The sequence below is a fragment of the Neoarius graeffei genome, chromosome 3 (genome assembly GCF_027579695.1).
Source record: "Neoarius graeffei isolate fNeoGra1 chromosome 3, fNeoGra1.pri, whole genome shotgun sequence".
In the NCBI taxonomy this organism is placed as follows: domain Eukaryota; kingdom Metazoa; phylum Chordata; class Actinopteri; order Siluriformes; family Ariidae; genus Neoarius; species Neoarius graeffei.
The window spans coordinates 76,166,600-76,187,514 of record NC_083571.1 but is presented as its reverse complement, the minus strand read 5'-3'; the positions used below and the strand labels follow the sequence as shown (position 1 = coordinate 76,187,514).

The following is a 20,915-nucleotide window of genomic DNA, read 5'->3' as shown; positions in this document are numbered from 1 at the left end:
CAAAGAATGCCATACCTACTGTGAAGCATGGGGGTGGAAACATCATGCTTTGGGGCTGTTTTTCTGCAAAGGGACCAGGACGACTGACCTGTGTAAAGGAAAGAATGAATGGGGCCATGTATCGTGAGATTTTGAGTGAAAACCTCCTTCCATCAGCAAGGGCATTGAAGATGAAACGTGGCTGGGTCTTTCAGCATGACAATGATCCCAAACACACCGCCCAAGCAACGAAGGAGTGGCTTTGTAAGAAGCATTTCAAGGTCCTGGAGTGGCCCAGCCAGTCTCCAGATCTCAACCCCACAGAAAATCTTTGGAGGGAGTTGAAAGTCCGTTTTGCCCAGCGACAGCCCCAAAACATCACTGCTCTAGAGGAGATCTGTATGGAGGAATGGGCCAAAATACCAGCAACAGTGTGTGAAAACCTTGTGAAGACTTACAGAAAACATTTGACCTCTGTCATTGCCAACAAAGGGTATATAACAAAGTATTGAGATGAACTTTTGTTATTGACCAAATACTTATTTTCCACTAGGGTTGGGCGGTATCCAAATTTTGATACCTTTAAACTGTCTCTGTGTTTTCCCGGGGTATACGGTATTACCGAGAAAAAAATATTTTGTTTCGGCCTACTGTGTAACGTGCGCCTATACCGGCGGACCTTGTCCAGACCTGCGCCTATGCCTCAAATGTACTATTTAAAAGCAGCATAGCGAATTATGTGCATTGTGGTATGGATTAAGCAGCAAAGCGAATTTTGTGCATTGATGAATGGATTAAGAGATATTTCAAAGCATCACGCAACTCTTCCTTCATCTTGAAAATAGCATTCAACTGTCGTTTACACATGTCTGCGTTGAAACGCCATTTGCAGCACTATTTCACCTACTCCATCAAAAAAAAGTACACGATGAGCAGGATCATACCCTTTCAAGCATGGGAAATAAAAAAAGAAAAAGAATCAACCAACACCCAAGTCCGTTTAGACTGCGCGATAAACCATATTCTTCAGTGCAAATGAGGCGAACCGAATTCAAATGCGTGATAGCTGCACAAGGCAAAATCATATGGGCCCACGTCATGCCATGGCGGGGAAATTAATAATCAAATGGCCTTACCTTGCTTAAAACGTTGTCTTGATCACATAACTCCTTACAATTATTCCACTTAAATCCATACGGTTTAACACACCCAACAAAGATAGCAAGCGCATTGCTAATTCCCACCAGAAACCTAACAGTTTACGCTACGATGTTTTCTTCCGTTTCTTCAGTAGATGACATTTCAAACGTTTATTACCCACATCCCAAATGTCATACGTTATATTATTTTACCTTGTTGTTACTCATGTAACCTACTCTCAAAACAACTCATTGGAGAGATCTCGTGGAAGTGGAGTACCCCAGGCTATGGTGTGCCTTAGGGGACATATTAGATTTTTTTCGATTTTGCGCGGTCATTTACATTATTGCTGGCTCTTCCTTTTCGTTTGGTTTGAAACCAAAATACTGCCACACTGCCAATGTTGTATTTTTTTTTTTGCCACTAACTCGTTATCTTGACTTGCCATCTTTCAACTGCGGTCTCAGTCTCTTGCGAAGCTTTCTGTCAGACTCCAAATGTCATGCAGGATTGCCATGGTAACGACATAAACAACCCTGCACGCGATGAGAACTTCTTTAGGAAATTGATAGAATTAGTGAAAATACGATCACACAGTTATTCGGGATGATCTTCAATTTATTATTTTATATTATGACCTCATGTACTCCATATTTATTTAGATATTATATACATTTTTAAAATGATGGTAATGAGACCGATACCGTTGGTACTTTTGGATACCTCGGGATACCTTCTTACCGTAATACCGCCCAACCCTATTTTCCACCATAATTTGCAAATAAATTCTTTAAAAATCAGACAGACAATGTGATTTTCTGGATTTTTTTTTCTCATTTTGTCTCTCATAGTTGAGGTATACCTATGATGAAAACTACAGGCCTCTCTCATCTTTTTAAGTGGGAGAACTCGCGCAATTGGTGACTGACTAAATACTTTTTTGCTCCACTGTATCTGTACATTAAACATGTACAGATACAGATAATGGCATTGCAATACCTCCTCATATATGAGACCGTAAAAATGTTATTTTCAGGCACGGTGCATCCCATAAAATCTGCTACAAGACATATTGATAAGAGTAAGAATAGCTTGCTTTTTAAATAACAGAGCAGAAAACGCTATTGCTATAATGGCTAGCCTTAGCTTTAGTAGGAATAGAATTTTTCTGCTCTGTTATTTGTAGGAGTGATATTTGTAACTTATTTTCATTTATTCATTGTACTTGCACTGCATCACTATAGGTTATTTTACGTGATCCACTTTGCAAGTATGAAGTTATAAGTAAGCACCATGTTGTACACAAAACTCTGATGTTATCACTCTGTCTATTGTAAATAATAACATATTTGCATACTGGCCTGACAAGACAGGCTGTAATGAGTCTGTCTGCAAATTATACAACATTATATATTTAGGGGGCAGCGCAGAATTTGTGGTGTTGCTAATGCACAAGGTAGAGTGTTTGTGTGTATAATATACCTCCTGGGGTCTAGAGGGCAGGAATCGAGGCTTCTCCATGTCCAGGAGTTTCTTGATACCCAGCATGGCTTGCTCTCTTCGCCGTTGCCTGTACAACTTCTCTTTGTCACACAAGGCAAGACTAAACCGCAGGTCAATAGCAGAGCTGGAAACAGGCATAGAGACACCACACTAATTTGAGACACGCTTATCTTATATCATATTTTAAGAGTTTTAATATGCCAGACTGTGTACAAAACAAAGGAAAAGCAGAAGAGGCTTACAAACCCAAAGAAACTCTTTTATTGGTTTCCTGGGCTTGGCTACCTAAATATAGCTGCTTATTCATATTGGGCAGACTGAGAACAGAGAACTGTTTAGGATGAATGAACAAGCATAAGCCAGTGAGTTCTGACACAAGAGCTGTGTCACAGGTAGGATCTCGTATATTTTATCATTGTATGTTATGTTATCTGTGCCACTGCTACAAGCAGATATATAAAATCATCAAATGAGTGGATAAAGTGGCAATATTTATTCATTCATCCTTTTTTATCCTGGTCAGGTTCAAAAAGACCACCGAAGGGATGCTAGTCCAATGCAGAGTGCCCTGCACACACACTCACTCTCTGTCATACTCACTCACTCACTGATTAAAATCCTGTGGCCATTTAGAATTTCCAATCTGTATATTAAGTATAATTAAGTGCTCGTGGGAATTACAGGCATTGAGCTGTGTTCTGTAAAGAATAGAAGAGGTAGTGCATTTCCAACAGCTCATCATCATCATTAGACTAGTGCCTATCACTAATAACAACCAGTGATCTATCACATTCCAGACATAATGACACAGTGAACACCAAAACACACAACATGCTTTATTTAGACCACATCCAATAAGTAAATAAAGAAACCTGGCTGAGTGAGCAACCGGCTGTTGCATTCAACAGAATACATACCAGATTTCCAGACTGAGCTCTAAGAACACTTTGGTGGTCTGTTAGAACAAAACAAAGACATGCTATTATTGTGACATGGATCACTGTTCATCAACTGTTAATGTATAGCACAGCAGAAGAAAGGAAGGAGGGGTGAGAGGGATGAAGGAAGGAAGGAAAGAAAGAAAGAAATGCTGGTTGTTAAATTTCTTACTTTTCCTATGTCAAATGGTAACATTTCCTTTTGTCCCACTTTCAGGTTGGAAATGGAATATGATGTCATACCCAGTGTCTCATCCATCACATAATTAGCATCCATTAATGTCAACTGGAAACATTGCAATGTGTATATATATATATTAATAGAACAGCACTGTTAAAGTTTAGGAGCTGTCAGGAGTAGTTCAGTTGAAAAAGGGTCCAAAAGGCCTTCAGCAAAGCTGTGAATTGTTACCTCCAAAACATTGTTCTGGTTTGGATCCAGAATGAACTCGAAGCTTTCATTCCACTCAGGGTTGATGTCATTATCAATGTGCCGTGTCCTCTTCCTGCTCTCAGGAGCCGTGGGAATGAAAAGCTCCACATAGGGGTCCGGGGTGTCCACTACAAATGTATGAAAGTACAGTGAGGCAACAAGACCCAAGACGCAACATATTCGATTCATTGATATGTTGTTTCATCAGTTGTTCTCAGTGTTCTAGAGCTTTTAGTTACAAGTATTTAACTCCACATTTAGAGAATGCTGAATATTTGATGCAAAAAGACACTAGTATTTAATCACTTAAATAATGTTCCACAACTCACACAAGTCACCCAGAGCTCCTTTAGTGACATTTTCTGCCCGCAGCACTTTCACTTTGAATTTGTGGGAGTACTGCTGCTCTACCTAAAAACCAGAAAAAGACAATTATGTCAAAGTAAATTTCTCTTGGAAGATTACATCATTCTTCATTGCACTAAGAGCGTACTCTTATATTATAGCAGTGAATACATTTACTAATCTGGTTTACATTTTTATTTAAGATTTTCAAACTAGGGGGCGGCACGGTGGTGTAGTGGTTAGCGCTGTCACCTCATAGCAAGAAGGTCTGGTTTTGAGCCCTGTGGCCGGTGAGGGCCTTTCTGTGCGGAGTTTGCATGTTCTCCCCGTGTCCGCGTGGGTTTCCTCCGGGTGCTCCGGTTTCCCCCACAGTCCAAAGACATGCAGGTTAGGTTAACTGGTGACTCTAAATTGACCATAGGTGTGAACGTGAGTGTGAATGGTTGTCTGTGTCTATTACCCCTTTTCCACCAAATCAGTTCCAGGGCTGGTTCGGGGCCAGTGCTGGTGCTGGTTCACAACTCGTTCAACTTGCGAGCCAGCTGAGAACCAGTTTGCTTTTCCATAGCTCGCAGTGCTAAGCGGAGCCACGTCATTACGTTGCTGTATACATCAGTTACGGCGCTACGTTTACATAAACCTTGGTGCGAATATCAAAGCAAAAACAACACGGAAGAAGCAGCAGCAACAACAACAACAAGAATAACAATGGATGACTTCGCGTTTATACAGCTGCTGCTTCTCGTCGCTTAAAAATGGCGATCTTTCGCGGTCTTGTTATTGTTGTTGTTCTTAACAACTCCGCCCCCCCGCTGACGTAAGCGGTTCTTTCCTCTGGCCCAGCAGAGAGCTGGTGCTAGCCTGGAACTGGTTTTTCTGGCCCCAGAGCCAGTTCTTTGTCAGTGGAAACAGAAAACCCGGTTCCAAACTAAGCACTGGCCCCGAACCAGCCCTGGAACTGCTTTGGTGGAAAAGAGGCATATGTGTCAGCCCTGTGATGACCTGGCGACTTGTCCAGGGTGTACCCTGCCTTTCGCCCGTAGTCAGCTGGGATAGGCTCCAGCTTGCCTGCGACCCTGTAGAACAGGATAAAGCGGCTAGAGATAATGAGATGAGATTTTCAAAATAAGCTATTCGCGCTTCTTTGATTGACATCTTGATTGTACTCAGCTGAGGAACAGTGATGTTAGAAAAATGTTTGTGAATTGGCAAGTTGTAATGAGCATCAACTGTTTGTTGCTTGAAACTCTTGTTATATACAGTGTGTGTGTGTGTGTGTGTGTGTGTGTGTGTGTGTGTGTGTGTATATATATATATATATATATATATATATATATATATATATATACACACACATATATACACATACATATATATACATATATATATATATATATATATATATATATATATATATATATATGTGTATATATACACACACACACACACACACACACACACACACACACACACACACACACACACCAATCAGCCAGAGCATTAAAACCATTGACAGGTGAGGTGAAGTGAATAACACTGGTTCTCATTATAATGGCATTTGTTAAGGGATGGGGTATATTAAGCAGCAAGAGAACAGTCAGTTCTTGAAGTCGATGTGTTGGAAGCAGGAAAAATGGGCACACGTAAGGATCCGAGCAACTTTGACCACAACCAAATTGTGATAGCTAGATGGCTAAGTGACAGTGGTGCAGTGGTTAGCACTGTTGCCTCACTGCAAGAAGGTTCTGGGTTTGAGCCCAGAAGCCGAAGGGGGCCTTTCTGTGTGGAGTTTGCATGTTCTTCCCTTGTCTGTGTGGGTTCCCACTGGGTGCTCCAGTTTCCCCCACAGTACAAAGACACGCAGTTAGGTTAACTGGCTACTCTAAATTTCCATTGGTGTGAATAGTTGAGAGGAGAAAACCTCTATAATAATCCGGGAGAAGGCAAATACTACTACTACCACTACTGTAATGTTCTCTAGAAACTCTGAAAAAGTTAATGCTGGCTAAAACAGAAAGGTGTCAGCATTAAGTTTTTCAGCAGTTTGCGCTACAGTAGCTCTTCTATGGGATTGGACCATATGGGCTAGCCTTCATGCCCCATGTGAATCAGAGAGCCTTCAACACCCATGACCCTGTTGCCGGTTCACCAGTTGTCCTTCCTTAGACCACTTTTGGTAGGTACTAACCACTGCATACCAGGAACTTCCCACAAGATGTGCCATTTTGGAGATGCTCAGACCCAGTCATCTAGCCATCACAATTAGCCATCTCAGATCTTTATGCTTGCCCATTTTTCCTGCTTCCAACACATCATCTTCAAGAACTGACTGTTCTCTTGCTACCTAATATATCCCACCCCTTGACAGGTGCCATTGTAAAAATTAAATAAAGATATGTTTTTACCATCCAATACTTTTATTCTGTATTTTGTTGCTTTTTTTTTGTATTATTTGGGGTTTTGTTTTCAAGTAGAGTTTTTATTTTGTCCTTGGTTGGTTCAGCAACACATTCCACCATTTTGTTTTTCTCTACTCACAGTATATGAGCTGATAGCCTAGTAGTAGAGTATCCAATCAAAGCGCGCAATTGCTCATATTCAGTGAATATGGATAGAAACAAGAGTTTTAAGTGACAAATAGTTGATCCTCATTATGTGCGCGCGCGCGCACACACACACACACACACACACACACACACACACACACAGGTGCATCTAAAACAATTAGAATATGATGAAAAAGTTCAATATTTACTATCACTTACTTAAGAAAGTGAAAATTTAATATATTCTAGACTCATTACATGTAAACTAAAATGTTTCAAGAATTCTATTTTAATTTTGATAATTCTGGACTACAGCATAAAAAAAAATTCAAAATATGAAAATATTTTATTTCAAGTTTGAGTAAAACAGTATAAATACCATGTATCTCTTGGTCTAGTTCAGTACATGCAACCACAATCATAGGGAAGACTGCTGACTTGACAGTTGTCCAGAAGACGATCATCGACACCCTCCACAAGGAGGGTACGCCACAGAAGGTCATTGCTGAAAAGGGTGGCTGGAAAAGGTGCACAAGCAACAGAGATGACCGCAGCCTTGAGAGGATTGTCAAGAAAAGTCAATTCAAGAACTTGGAAGAGCTTCACAAGGAGTGGACTGAGGCTGCTGTCAGTGCACCACACACAGATGTCTGCAGGAAAGGGGCTACAACTGTCACATTCCTAATATCAAGCCAGTCCTGAACCAGAGACAATGTCAGAAGCGTGGGCTAAGGAGAGAAAGAACTGGACTGTTACTCAACAGTCCAAAGTCCCCTTTTCAGATGAAAGTAAATTTTACATTTCATTTGGAAACCAAGGTCCTAGAGTCTGGAGAAAGAGTGGAGAGGCACAGAATCCAAGGTGTTTGAAGTCCAGTGTGAAGTTGATGCAGTCTGTGATAAGGGGTGCCATGCCATCTGCTGATGTTGGTCCACTGGGTTTTATCCAGTCCAAAGACAACACAGCTGTCTACCAGGAGATTTTAGAGCACTTCATGCTTCCATTTGCTGACAAGCTTTATGGAGATGCCCATTTTCTTTTCCAGCAGGATTTAGTACCTGCCCACAGTGCCAAAGTTACTACCACATGGTTTGCTGACCATGATATTACTGTGCTTGATTCACCAGCCAACTCGCCTGACCTGAACCCCAGAGAGAATCTATGGGGTACCGTCAAGAGGAAGATGAGAAACATCCAACCCAAAAACACAGACGAGCTGAAGGCCACTATCAAAGCAACCTGGGATTCAGTAACACCTCAGCAGTGCCACAGGCTGATTGCCTCCATGCCACACCACATTGATGCAGTAATTCTTTATGTTGCTTAAATTCTGTGGTTTCTTTGAAACAGCAGTTGAAAACGCTGCTATTCAAACAGGCTTTTAGTTAAACAAGGGTTGTTACGACTACCTGACTTTTTGTACTTATGTTTGTCTATTGTTTTTCTATGTCTTTCATTATCTATTGTATTGTACTTATTTTTTATTTAGTGTGAAGCACTTTATGATTTTATCTGTGAAAGGTGCTACATAAATAAACTTTACTTAATTCATGGTCAAGGAACCCTGATCAAGTATTGAGTGTATACAGTGGTATGCAAAAGTTTGGGCACCCCTGGTCAAAATTGCTGTTACTGTGAACAGTTAAGCAAGTTGAAGATGAAATGATCTCCAAAAGGCATGAAGTTAAAGATGACTCATTCCCTTTATATTTTAAGCAAAAACAATTTTTTTATTTTCATCTTTTACATTTTCAAAATGAGAAAAAAGGAAAAGGGCCCGAAGCAAAAGTTTGGGCACCCTGCATGGTTAGTACCTAGTAATACCCCCTTTGGCAAGTATCACAGCTTGTAAACACTTTTTGTAGCCAGCTAATAATCTTTCAGTTCTTACCTGGGGGATTTTCACACATTCGTCCTTGCAAAAGGCTTCCAGTTCTACAAGTTTCTTGGGCTGTCTTGCATGCACTGCTCTTTTGAGATCTATCCACAGATTTTCAATGATGTTTAGGTCAGGAGACTGTGAGGGCCATGGCAAAACCTTCAGCTTGTGCCTCTTGAGGTATTCCATTGTGGATTTTGAGGTGTGTTTTGGATCATTGTCCTTATTGTAGGACCCATCCTCTTTTTAACTTCAACTTTTTTTTTTACAGATGGTGTGATGTTTGCTTCCAGAATTTGCTGGTATTTATTCGAATCCATGCTTCCCTCGACCAATGAAATGTGCCCTGTACCACTGGCTGCAACACAACCCCAAAGCATGATCGATCCACACCCATGCTTCACAGTTGGAGAGGTGTTCTTTTCCTGGAATTTGGCACCCTTTCCAAACATACCTTTGCACATTGTGGCCAAAAAGTTCTATTTTGATTTCATCAGTCCACACAGGGTATCTGCACATTTTTCAAGTACAAATTTAAAGACTTTTAAGACCTTTTCAAGACCTCTAAATGGAAAAATTAAGACTGTACCATGGCAAAGAAAATGATAAATGCAATAACTTAAAACTGTTTTCTGCAATAGTTTTTTTTTTACTAACTTTAAGAAGAATGCACACAATTGGTGAACAACAGGGTGCATCAATGGCAACTGTTAGACATGCAAACAGCTGAAGCAAAGTCGTGTGTTTTGGGCCTGCAGAACTACTGTAGCAGCAAGGAGAAGACTGGTGTTTACTGGAGAAAACACCATGAATCATTTCAAAAACAAAAACAATAAACGGCAAGTCGAACCAGCTGAACAACAGCCGGCATTATTTGAGAAAATTCAAACTGCATAACATGAGCCCTACTGTAGAGGGCGATTCCCCCCCCTGCACCTCAAATCATGTCAAAATGCACACCTCAAAGTACATAAATAAAAACACCCACAGCAAATGGTAACAAAATCAGTATAAAAAGTTACCCAGTGTCTGACATGCAGGTCCAACTGTTTACTCTTTGTTGTCCTGTTCATACTTTCGTCAAACATGATGACAAAGTTTCCCTGGTTTATCCATGCCACAAGCTCCCTTTTCACATATGGAGCAATCCCAAATCGTGCAAGATACGCTGTCTTGTCTCTGCCACAAGTAAACACGCTCACATACTCGGAGTCCGGGAACATCGCCTGGAAGACGGTGTGAATGTCATCGTTTGAGTTGTAAGATTGGTGGTGGCTAACTGTGCGTAAAACCCAGAGCACTTCTGCCTTTAACGTGGCTGTGCTAGAGAACGTACTGAAGGCAGAGGTAGACGCACTGGAAGTAGACACAACAGGCCTACTACTACTAGCAGATGTACTTGGCTGAGCACCGGGTGATGGCGTTGTAAACATTTGGAAAGGTAAACTGCCCGACTGATCTGCCATATAGCGCTTATGTTTCTCGCTTTTCGCGTGGGAATCTAGGGCTGTTTGACCCATTGTCCCCAACTGTATAATATTTTTTGCAGAGATCACATCGGGCCTCCTTATTGCTGCCAGTTTTCTTTAACCAACCCTTGTATTTGTCATCCCCCAACCACTTGTCGTTAAACAGACATCTTCCCATAATTATCAACGCTTTCTACCGCCCAAGTAAGCTACCTGCGTATCTCTCACTCTTCACAACTACCACACCACACTTCCTCCAGTAGCCTCCTAACGTTAGTTCTTGATCTACAGAATGCACAGAACCAATGCTGCCCCCAAAAGGTACGCTGGTCACTTTTAAAATTAGGGTTAAAAAAATACCCCAAACCGGATGGAGACATTTCACTCGTTCGGTCCAATATTAAATTTAATACCTCCCTTTCGAAAATTCCACTCATTCCAAACAATTTAAGACGTTTATAGGCCTTGAAAACAGAAAGTTGTATTTAAGACTTTTTAAGGACCCGCGGGAACCCTGTCCACAGGACTTGATTCCAAAATGCATCAGGCTTATTTAGATGTTCATTTGCAAACTTCAGATGCTGAATTTTGTGGTTAGGATGCAGGAAAGGTTTTCTTCTGATGACTCTCCCATTAAGGTCATATTTGTTCAGGTGTCGCTGCATAGTAGAACAGTGCACCACCACTCCAGGGTCTGCTAAATCTTTCTGAAGGTCTTTTGCAGGGGTTTCTATTTGCCTTTCTAGCAATCCAACGAACAGTTCTTTCAGAAAGTTTTCTTCATCTTCCAGACCTCACCTTGATCTCCACTGTTTCTATTAACTGCCATTTCTTAATAATATTACAATCTGAGGAAACAGGTACCTGAAAACACTTTGCTACGTTCTTGATGCCTTCTCCTGCTTTGTGAGCATCAATTATTTTATTATTCAGAATGTGAGGGAGTTGCTTAGAGGAGCCCATGGCTGTTGATTTTAGGGACAAGTTTGAGGAGTCAGAGAATTTATACAGCTTTGAAATCTGCATCATCTGACCTTTCCTAACGAAGAATTTGAACAAGCCACAGCTCAATAAGCTAATTAAGGTCTGGAACCTTGGTAAAAGTTACCTGAGAACTCAAATGTATTGGGGTGCCGAAACTTTCACATGGTGTTCCTGTTCTTTTTTCACTCCCTAATTGTACAAAATAAAAATACTACACAAATCTTGCAGAAAATGCTGAAAAGAAATGTGTCGTCTTTACCTTTATGCCTTTTGGTGATCAGTTAATCTTCTGCTCACTTAACTATTCACAGTAACAGACATTTTCAGTAAGGGTGCCCAAACTTTTGCATGCCACTATAAATGAACATACTTTTCAGAAGTTGGATGCTTCTGTATTGTAAATCCTTTTTAATTGGTCTTGGGAAATATTCTAATAATTTGAGATGCTGGATTTCTGATTTTCATGAGCTATAAGCCATAATCATCAAAATTAAAAACAAAAAAGACTTGAAATATTTCACTTTATGTGTAATGAATATAGAATATATGAAAGTTTACCTTTTTGAATTAAATTATGAAGAAATTTAAACTTTTTCATGATATTCTAATTGTTTGAGATGCACTAGTATATATTCTTGGCTTTTATATTTTGTTTCAGAGTTGCAGCTGTTTGAGTTTGTAAGAGATTGACAGTCATCAGCACCCTGTAAAACTATTGTTTGCTGTTTATTTTAGACCATATTAGTTGATTATCAACTATTGCAGTCTTATCTCCTTGAAATATTTCAAGTCTTTTTTGTTTTAATTTTGATGATTATGGCTTATAGCTCATGAAAACCAGAAATCCATATATTCAAGACATATCAAATCCTTAAATTAGGTTATGAAATCAAAAGCCCAGAGGAACCCAACAGACATTTGAAAGACATTTATAAGCGCATACATGTGAAAGGGCTCGTAGCATTGATTCACAGCTGGCATATTAAGAAGAACAGTGACAAGTTGGTGTGACCTCACATCTAATATAACCTCACCAAAAAAAAAAAAATATATATATATGCACACATCCATCCATCCATTATCTGTATCCTGTACAGGGTCACAGGCAAGCTGGAGCCTATCCCGTTGACTATGGATGAGAGGCGGGGTACACCCTGGACAAGTCACCAGGTCATCACAGGGCTAACACATAGAGACAAACAACCATTCACACTCACATCTATGGTCAATTTAGAGCCACCAATTAGGCGCCGTTTACACATACCCGGGTATTTTTAAAAACGCAGACCTTTGCCTTCGTTTGTGCCTTTCGTTTATACACAAAAAAAAAAAAAAAAAAAAGTGTTTTTTCCTCTGAAAACGATTCTTTCTAACAACCCCGGCAGAAGTGGAGATTTTTTTGAAAACTCCGTTTTGCGTTTGTGTGTAAAGAGACCAAAACGGAGTTTTAGGCAATCTTCACGCCACAAAAGAGCGACCATTGTACATATGACAAGCATGGAAACACTCAGAGTAGCAGCATTTCTGTTATTAAGAGCTATATTCGCCTGTTTGCTTTTGAGAATAAAGCTCATTGACCAGCAGAGACGCATTAGGGCTCGGAGGGCAGCAATTGCGGAGCTTCTGGTGACCAAAAGAGCCCGACCATACCACCGCCAGCATCGGCGATTTTGGGTTCGACCTGGACGGACTGCTATCTGGTGGGAGAATTTTGAGAATGTTGTTGTCCCAGAGGAATGGCAGGAAAATTTCAGAATGTCGCAATCCTCACTCCTGTCACTCGCAGAGTTGGTACGTCCGTACATACAGGGTGAGTGTACTCACATGTGCGCTTCTGTCGATGTCGTCAAAAAAGTTGCCTGCACACTCTGGCGTAGTTTAACAGCTCTTGACAGCGTATTTATGCGGCTCAATATAAACGTAATTAAAAAAAAAAACGCAGCTGTGTGCAAGAAGTTATTTTGGAAAACGGAGTTTAGAAAATATGCGTTTTTAAAAATACCCGGGTATGTGTAAACAGCACCTTAGCCTAACCTGCATGTCTTTGGACTGTGGGGGAGTAGGGCTTATGCTTATATATATATACACACACACACACACACACACACACACACACACATATACACACACATACACAGTGGTGCTTGAAAAGTTTTGTGAACCCTTTAGAATTTTCTATATTTCTGCATAAATATAACCTAAAACATCAGATTTTCACACAAGTCCTAAAAGTAGATAAAGAGAACCCAGTTAAACAAATTAGACAAAAAAATATTATACTTGGTCATTTAGTTATTGAGGAAATTACATATTACATATCTGTGAGTGGCAAAAGTATGTGAACCTTTGCTTTCAGTATCTGGTGTGACCCCCTTGTGCAGCAATAACTGCAACTAAACGTTTCTGGTAACTGTTGATCAGTCCTGCACACTGGCTTGGAGGAATCTGAGCCCATTCCTCCGTACAGAACAGCTTCAACTCTAGGATGTTGGTGGGTTTCCTCACATGAACTGCTCGCTTCAGGTCCTTCCACAACATTTCCATTGGATTAAGGTCAGGACTTTGACTTGGCCATTCCAAAACATTAACTTTATTCTTCTTTAACCATTCTTTGGTAGAACGACTTGTGTGCTTAGGGTCGTTGTCTTGCTGCATGACCCACCTTCTCTTGAGATTCAGTTCATGGACAGATGTCCTGACAATTTCCTTTAGAATTCGCCAGAATAATTCAGAATTCATTGTTCCATCAATGATGGCAAGCCGTCCTGGCCCAGATGCAGCAAAACGGGCCCAAACCATGATACCACCACCACCACGTTTCACAGATGGGATAAGGTTCTTATGCTGGAATGCAGTGATTTCCTTTCTCCAAACATAACGCTTCTCATTTAAACCAAAAAGTTCCATTTGGTCTCATCTGTCCATAAACATTTTTCCAGTAGCTTGTCCACGTGATCTTTAGCAAACTGCAGATGAGCAGCAATGTTCTTTTTGGAGAGCAGTGGCTTTCTCCTTGCAACACTGCCATGCACACCATTGTTGTTCAGTGTTCTCCTGATGGTGGACTCATGAACATTAACATTAGCCAATGTGAGAGAGGCCTTCAGTTGCTTAGAAGTTACCCTGGGGTCCTTCGTGACCTCGTCGACTATTACATGCCTTGCTCTTGGAGTGATCTTTGTTGGTCGACCACTCCCAGGGAGGGTAACAATGGTCTTGAATTTCCTCCATTTGTACACAATCTGTCTGACTGTGGATTGGTGGAGTCCAAACTCTTTAGAGATGGTTTTGTAACCTTTTCCAGCCTGATGAGCATCAACAACGCGTTTTCTGAGGTCCTCAGAAATCTCCTTTGTTCGTGCCATGATACACTTCCACAAACATGTGTTGTGAAGATCAGACTTTGATAGATCCCTGTTCTTTAAATAAAACAGGGTGCCCACTCCTACCTGATTGTCATCCCATTGATTGAAAACACCTGACTCTAATTTCACCTTCAAATTAACTGCTAATCCGAGAGGTTCACATACTTTTGCCACTCACAGAAATGTAATATTGGATCATTTTCCTCAATAAATACATAACCAAGTATAATATTTTTGTCTCATTTGTTTAACTGGGCTCTCTTTACTTTTAGGACTTGTGTGAAAATCTGATGATGTTTTAGGTCATATTTATGCAGAAATATAGACAATTCTAAAGGGTTCACAAACTTTCAAGCACCACTGTATATATATATATGGCTTGTAGTACTTGAGTCCAACTCGTGCCCTAATTTTAAGGACTTGTGACTGAACTTGAGCACTGATGACTTGGACTCATGCATTAACTGCATAAGGATTCGTAAATTGGAGATGAGGACTCTGATTTTTTCTTTATTTTTTGTAACGTTCCATAATAATTTGGCATAAGATATTTATATCTCCATTAATTTTTGTATTAAATTCGTGCAAGAGTGTCACACCTGCGCGGCTTGACGCATGCATCAGATAGACTCTCAGGTGCGTTTCGAACAGCGCGTGCATCAAGCGGACTCTTGCGTGCGCTGTAAATGACTCGCACCTGCACAGGATTAAGGTGCAATCAACGTACCTATATAAAGACTGTGAAAACACACTTACTTTGCAAAGTATTGAGTTGCATTGCTGACACGTTATCTAGCTTTATTTCCTTGTTTGGTTTCCTGATACCTGATTTCCTGTTTCTTGTCTTTGATTCTGCCGAGCCTATGATAGCCTGTTTGTGCCTTGCTCGACCTATTGCCTGTTTTACAATTTCTGGATTGTTTACCTGTCTTCACTTGTATTAATAAACACACCTTCTGCACTTACATCTGTCTCCCAACAATCTCTGACAGAATATTTCACAGTACCTGACAAAGAGAATGCACATTCACTTGTTCACACGTCAGGTAATCAATCAGAATAATAACGCTCAGTAGGCTCACGAAATGTAGAGGCAATACTGTGCAAAGAACAAAGCAAACAAAGGGGTATAAATACAGACATAATAAAAAAGGTACAGGTGATAGTGATTAGAACTCGGGAGAACCACTCCTAGGAAGTGGCTCCGGGTTGGCGGACGGAGTGCACGTGGCAGTGACTGGTGTGTGAGGGGGATTGTGGGAAGTGGAGTCCTGAGTGTTGGGTGAGCCCGGAAGCGTGACATAGAGAAGAAGCTTTGGGACCAAAAGGTTGACAGTTCAATTCCCTGGACCAGCAGGAATGGCTGAAGTGCCTTTGAGCAAGGCACCTAATCCCAAGCTGCTCTGGGTATGTTGTTTGCCACTCTGGATAAGCACGTCTGTTAAATTCCTGTAATGTATTTCTCAAATGAAATCAAGCAAGCATGGATACTATGTTTTGTGCAATAAAAAAGTACATTACTGGTACTAATGTCTTTTTGCAATAAATGGAAATGTGGTTGACACAAGATATGTTTAAATAGTAACTACATTAACTGAAATGGTTTTACATTTTAATTGAATAATTTTAAAATAAGCTATTTGTGTTTTTAGTGCACTTTTTAAAACATCTTGGCATTTTGTGTACAGCTGAGAAACAGTGGCATTCGAAAAATATTTGCAACTTGGCAAGTCGAAATGAGGATCGACGTTTTTTAGAAGTTGCTTAAAACCCCTCATTTTTAACTTTGATGGCTATTATATCTTCAACCAGGTAAAAAGTTTTGTCATCAGTAAAAAGCATCAGTGACATCTTTCCAGAGCTTACTTATTTTCAGAGGTGGAAAAAGTACTGAAAAATTGTAATTAAGTAAAAGTATCTTTACTTTGCTTAAATTCTACTCAAGTAAAAGTCAAAGTACCCATCTAAAAATCTACTCAAGTAAAAAAGTACTCAATTTAAAATGTACTTTGAGTAAAAGTTACTTAGTTACTTTCAATTATTTGATGTAAAAAAAGAAAGGACAAGTCATAAATCAAATTGTTTTTAATGAACTATTAGTCCACATAATAACCTTTCAGGCAGTATAATGTATAAAGCTTTGTCTGGACTACCCCATAAAACATTTTCAAGTACAAGTGGCATAACTTGTAAATTCTATCATCCATTTTTTTCTTTACTGACAAATGCCAGCTATTAAAGCCACTAAAGCAGACTTACTAAATGACACATATGAAACATAAACCAACCAAACTCAAAGTGTCCAGGACTCTCACGATTTAAAGACAGCTAAGCGATTCCTTAGTAACACTGTGCTCTTCCTTATATAGAAAATATAATTGACAAATTAACTGCATAATTTTTACAACCTGTCGAGAGGTAATGTGCAAACTATTTTGAGACCACCCCATAAAACATTTTTAAGCAAAGTGCCAAATTCTGAATTGTATGGTCCAACTCAAACGCCACAATAAAAAAAGAAAATAAAACCAAAATCAAACAAAGTATCCAAGACAGTGAAAATGTTGAGCAATTCCTTATTAACTGTGCTCTCTTTTTCTTTCTATAGCAAACATAAGTTATATCAATTGTCTTAATTGAAAAATTAACACACTGACTGCTGATAAAAGAAATGAAATAAAGTGCCCTGCCCACTCTGCCCACTGAATACTAAAACATTAAACTGAAACGCTCTTGTTGAGTTTCAGCAGGAGCTGATTCTCAAAGTTTGTTGCACTAATCCGTGCTCTCTTTGCGGTAAACAATAAACCAGCCGAGCTGAAAAGGCGCTCACAGGCAGCTGAGGCCGGAAGGCCCATGTTGAGTTTCAGGGAAAGGTTTTTATTTTTATTTTTGGAAAGGAGTTAAGAAGGTCCATGCTCTCTGAAACACAGGCAAGGTAGCCCTGATAAAACAAATTTGTAAACGTGAGGTGATTCATTTCATTTAGGCTACTTCACTTGAAACGTTAGTGATCAGTATGGATGCTAGGCGGCCAAAAGAATTGATAATGAAGGCACATTTTACTTAACAGTGGAAGGTTTTAACCAAACAATAAATATAACGTTTGGGATACACAGGTAAATGCACATACTTATCACCACATGCTTCCGCAGATTTGATGTGGAAGTTTTGTAGACTGATAGCTCTGTGCAGCACGGCAGGCATATTTTGCATTGCATTATTATGTTATTGCCTCGTTTGCATTTGAATGCAAAGTACTGGCTGAGATACGGCCCTTGCTGTCCGGCGCATCTGTTCCATGGGAATTCTCTTCTTGGCAATCCTCAACCTCCTCCATGACCTCCTCTATCTCTTGCTCAGCTACCTCAGCACCAGCCATCATCCAACCATACATGTAGGCTAATATGGATATTCCGTGCGCGCGCCTGCACCAGCTTCCTTTCAGTTCAGGCCAATTGTTTTTTTTCCCCTGCATTTAATTTTTTTACTCAGTAACGGACGGTTTTCGAATGTAGCGAAGTAAAATACTTGGTTCAAAATATACTTGAGTAAAAGTAAAATTACTCATTTCAAAAACTACTTAAAAATTACAAATTACACAAAAAATCTACTTAATTACAGTAATGTGAGTAAATGTAATTCGTTACTTTCCACCTCTGCTTATTTTCTCATGAGGAATGCCATTTTCAAACACATTTGTTTACTTCTGAACACTCTTTGGCCTGCTTTCTTGGTGATTAAATTAATCTGTCATGTTTCCTCACTGTGCCAATCTTGCCTTTGTCCTCTCACTTTCTTCTTTATTACAAGCGTATGTACACCTGCACATTTATGAAGTTATCTCATCAGCAGAGATGCCTACCCCAAATTTTGAATTTCAGTATTCTTGAAAACATTTTTCAGTATTTTGGAATGACTTTCAGTAACATTAATTTATGTGCATTTCCATTATAAAGAGGTATATATACCAATATGTTTAACATTTAAATTATTAAAAAGAACTGTTTTGTGTGAATTGAATAAACAAAACGCGAGCAGCCATCTCAACTGAATTTCCACTCAACAAATTTCTAGAGCATACAATATATCACATTTTTATAAATACAATAGTGTTCCCTGTTTGCAGACATTACGGTTGACTACCAATCATTGGTATTGAATGTAACTCCTCAAAAGTATTATATTATATTGCCTGGCAAAATGTTGTACCTGTTAACGGATTCTAATAAAATTTAAAAAAAATTTCTTATTTCATGCCAAAGAGAGTCCGACATTGTTATCTTAATGTCCCAATATATAAATACCTCAGCATAATGCTTCAGAAGAGCCATTGAATAAAATAACATTTATAATTGTATTTAAAACAGTGGAATGCTCAATTTTTTGCCACAATCCCAACAGCACTAATCATAAAATTCTGTTTTTGATCATACTACATGTACATTTGCACTTGCAACACTGAAAAGACTTTGAATTAAAGAAGTACAGCCAGTGTTTGATATTTCAGTGAATAAAAATCAGACATGTAAAAAGAAACTGAATAAGTTTAACTCACATTTCATGGCACTAATCGGCAAGTTCAACTCCAAGCATAGGTCAACCATCACCGCTTCAGCACGTGTCACGTTCCGTGTCTTTTCATCCACAGATTTCGTAAAATACTGCTGGATACCCCCAGATTTACTTTCCGCCTGACTCGCCATTTCAGCATACTCCATATGTTTTTTGTAGTTGACATGCCGCGTGCAGTCATCGCGACCACCATGAGTGATGTTAATGTCAGTTCTACACAGTTTGCAGTGCGCGTATCCATTGCCCTTTTGACTGGGTGTAATGCATGGCCATTCTACCGTATCGAAAACAGCGCAAACAAATGTGCGGAATCTGCGCATGTCACACACAGCATGTGCGGAATCTGCGCATGTCACACACGGCATGTGCGGAATCTGCGCATGTCACACACGGCATGTGCGGAATCTGCGCATGTCACACACGGCATGTGCGGAATCTGCGCATGTCACACACGGCATGTGTGGAATCTGCGCATGTCACACACGGCATGTGTGGAATCTGCGCATGTCACACATGGCATGTGTGGAATCTGCGCATGTCACACATGGCATGTGTGGAATCTGCGCATGTCACACACAGCATGTGTGGTTGTTGTAAAAATAAATAGCCTAGCCGTGAATCGCGCATGGATTGAAAAAGTCGCTTGGACATTTAAAAACAACTCACTGGAATTTTTTAAGACTTTATAATAATTCCGTACAGAATAACACTGTTTGCCATAACATTGTATTTACGTAACTTTTCCGTACAAAATACAGCCAATCCGTACTAGTAGGCATCTCTGCATCAGCTAATCATGTGGCAGCAGCACAATACATACAACCATACAGATACAGGTCAAAAGCTCCAGTTTAGAAGTCTGCCGGGTCGGATTTTTCAGTCCCGCTCCCGCCCGCGCCCGCATTGTGCAGTCCCACTCCCGCCCGCGCCCGCAAAGAATTATGATTTTCAGTCCCGCTCCCGCCCGCGCCCACAAAAAAAATTATGATTTTCAGTCCCGCTCCTGCCCGCACCTGCCATATTTTGTCCCGCTCCCACCCGCAAATCCCGCATGATGGAGACGTTCGCGTTATTTCTCAGGAAAGTTCTTGTCTTGACACAGCGTGATGGTGCCCCGCCCCCTACTTTGAGTGGATTTGAGCATAAATATCTACAGCTCACGTTTGTTATTATTTACCTTGTTTCTGAATTCAGCATGTAGTATCTCTAATAATAATAATAATTAGTACTGTCAAACGATTAAAATATTTAATCGCAAATCACACATTTTTATCACATGAGAAACCATTGTAATTCTCTGATCAGCATAAAAAAGTGAATGGGCTTGCTTTGTACCAATGTTTTTTTTTTATTTATTGTAAAGCAGACCTAGTAAAAGAAGTGAATTGATTTACTGCTTGCGTTAGTCTACAACTTTAATCAGAGAGACACGTTACACAGTGACGGTAGGCTTGACTCAATGCTATCCCAGAAATCCTTCCTGTAATATGCAAATTTGGCCACCTCTGATTGGACAGCCAAATTTGCATATTACAGGAAGGATTTCTGTAGACTAACGCAACAAGTAAATCAATTCACTCATGGTTTTCTTGCTAGTTGGGTGTGAACTGTGAGTCATTACAGTGATCAAAGAATTTCCCCTTAGGATGATCAATGGCAAGTTTAAGATGCCATTTCTCACTCAATCTGGCAATCTGATTTTCTCTGCAAATTTAGATATCTTAAAGTGTTTTTATTAATGCCAAATAAAATATCCAGC

The 20,915-nt window shown here is 39.9% G+C and overlaps 1 protein-coding gene across 1 annotated transcript in view; it reads right to left on the bottom strand.

Annotated features, from left to right (window-relative positions):
* Positions 1-20,915, bottom strand: part of pla2g4ab (phospholipase A2, group IVAb (cytosolic, calcium-dependent)) — a 69,945-nt gene that overhangs the window by 41,998 nt on the left and 7,032 nt on the right. The window contains exons 3-7 of the mRNA XM_060917357.1: positions 4,323-4,404; positions 3,973-4,121; positions 3,733-3,846; positions 3,540-3,577; positions 2,602-2,746 (exon numbers count right to left, since the gene is read on the bottom strand). Of these exons, the coding sequence (XP_060773340.1) occupies positions 2,602-2,746; positions 3,540-3,577; positions 3,733-3,846; positions 3,973-4,121; positions 4,323-4,404 (528 nt within the window). The remainder of the gene's footprint in view (positions 1-2,601; positions 2,747-3,539; positions 3,578-3,732; positions 3,847-3,972; positions 4,122-4,322; positions 4,405-20,915) is intronic.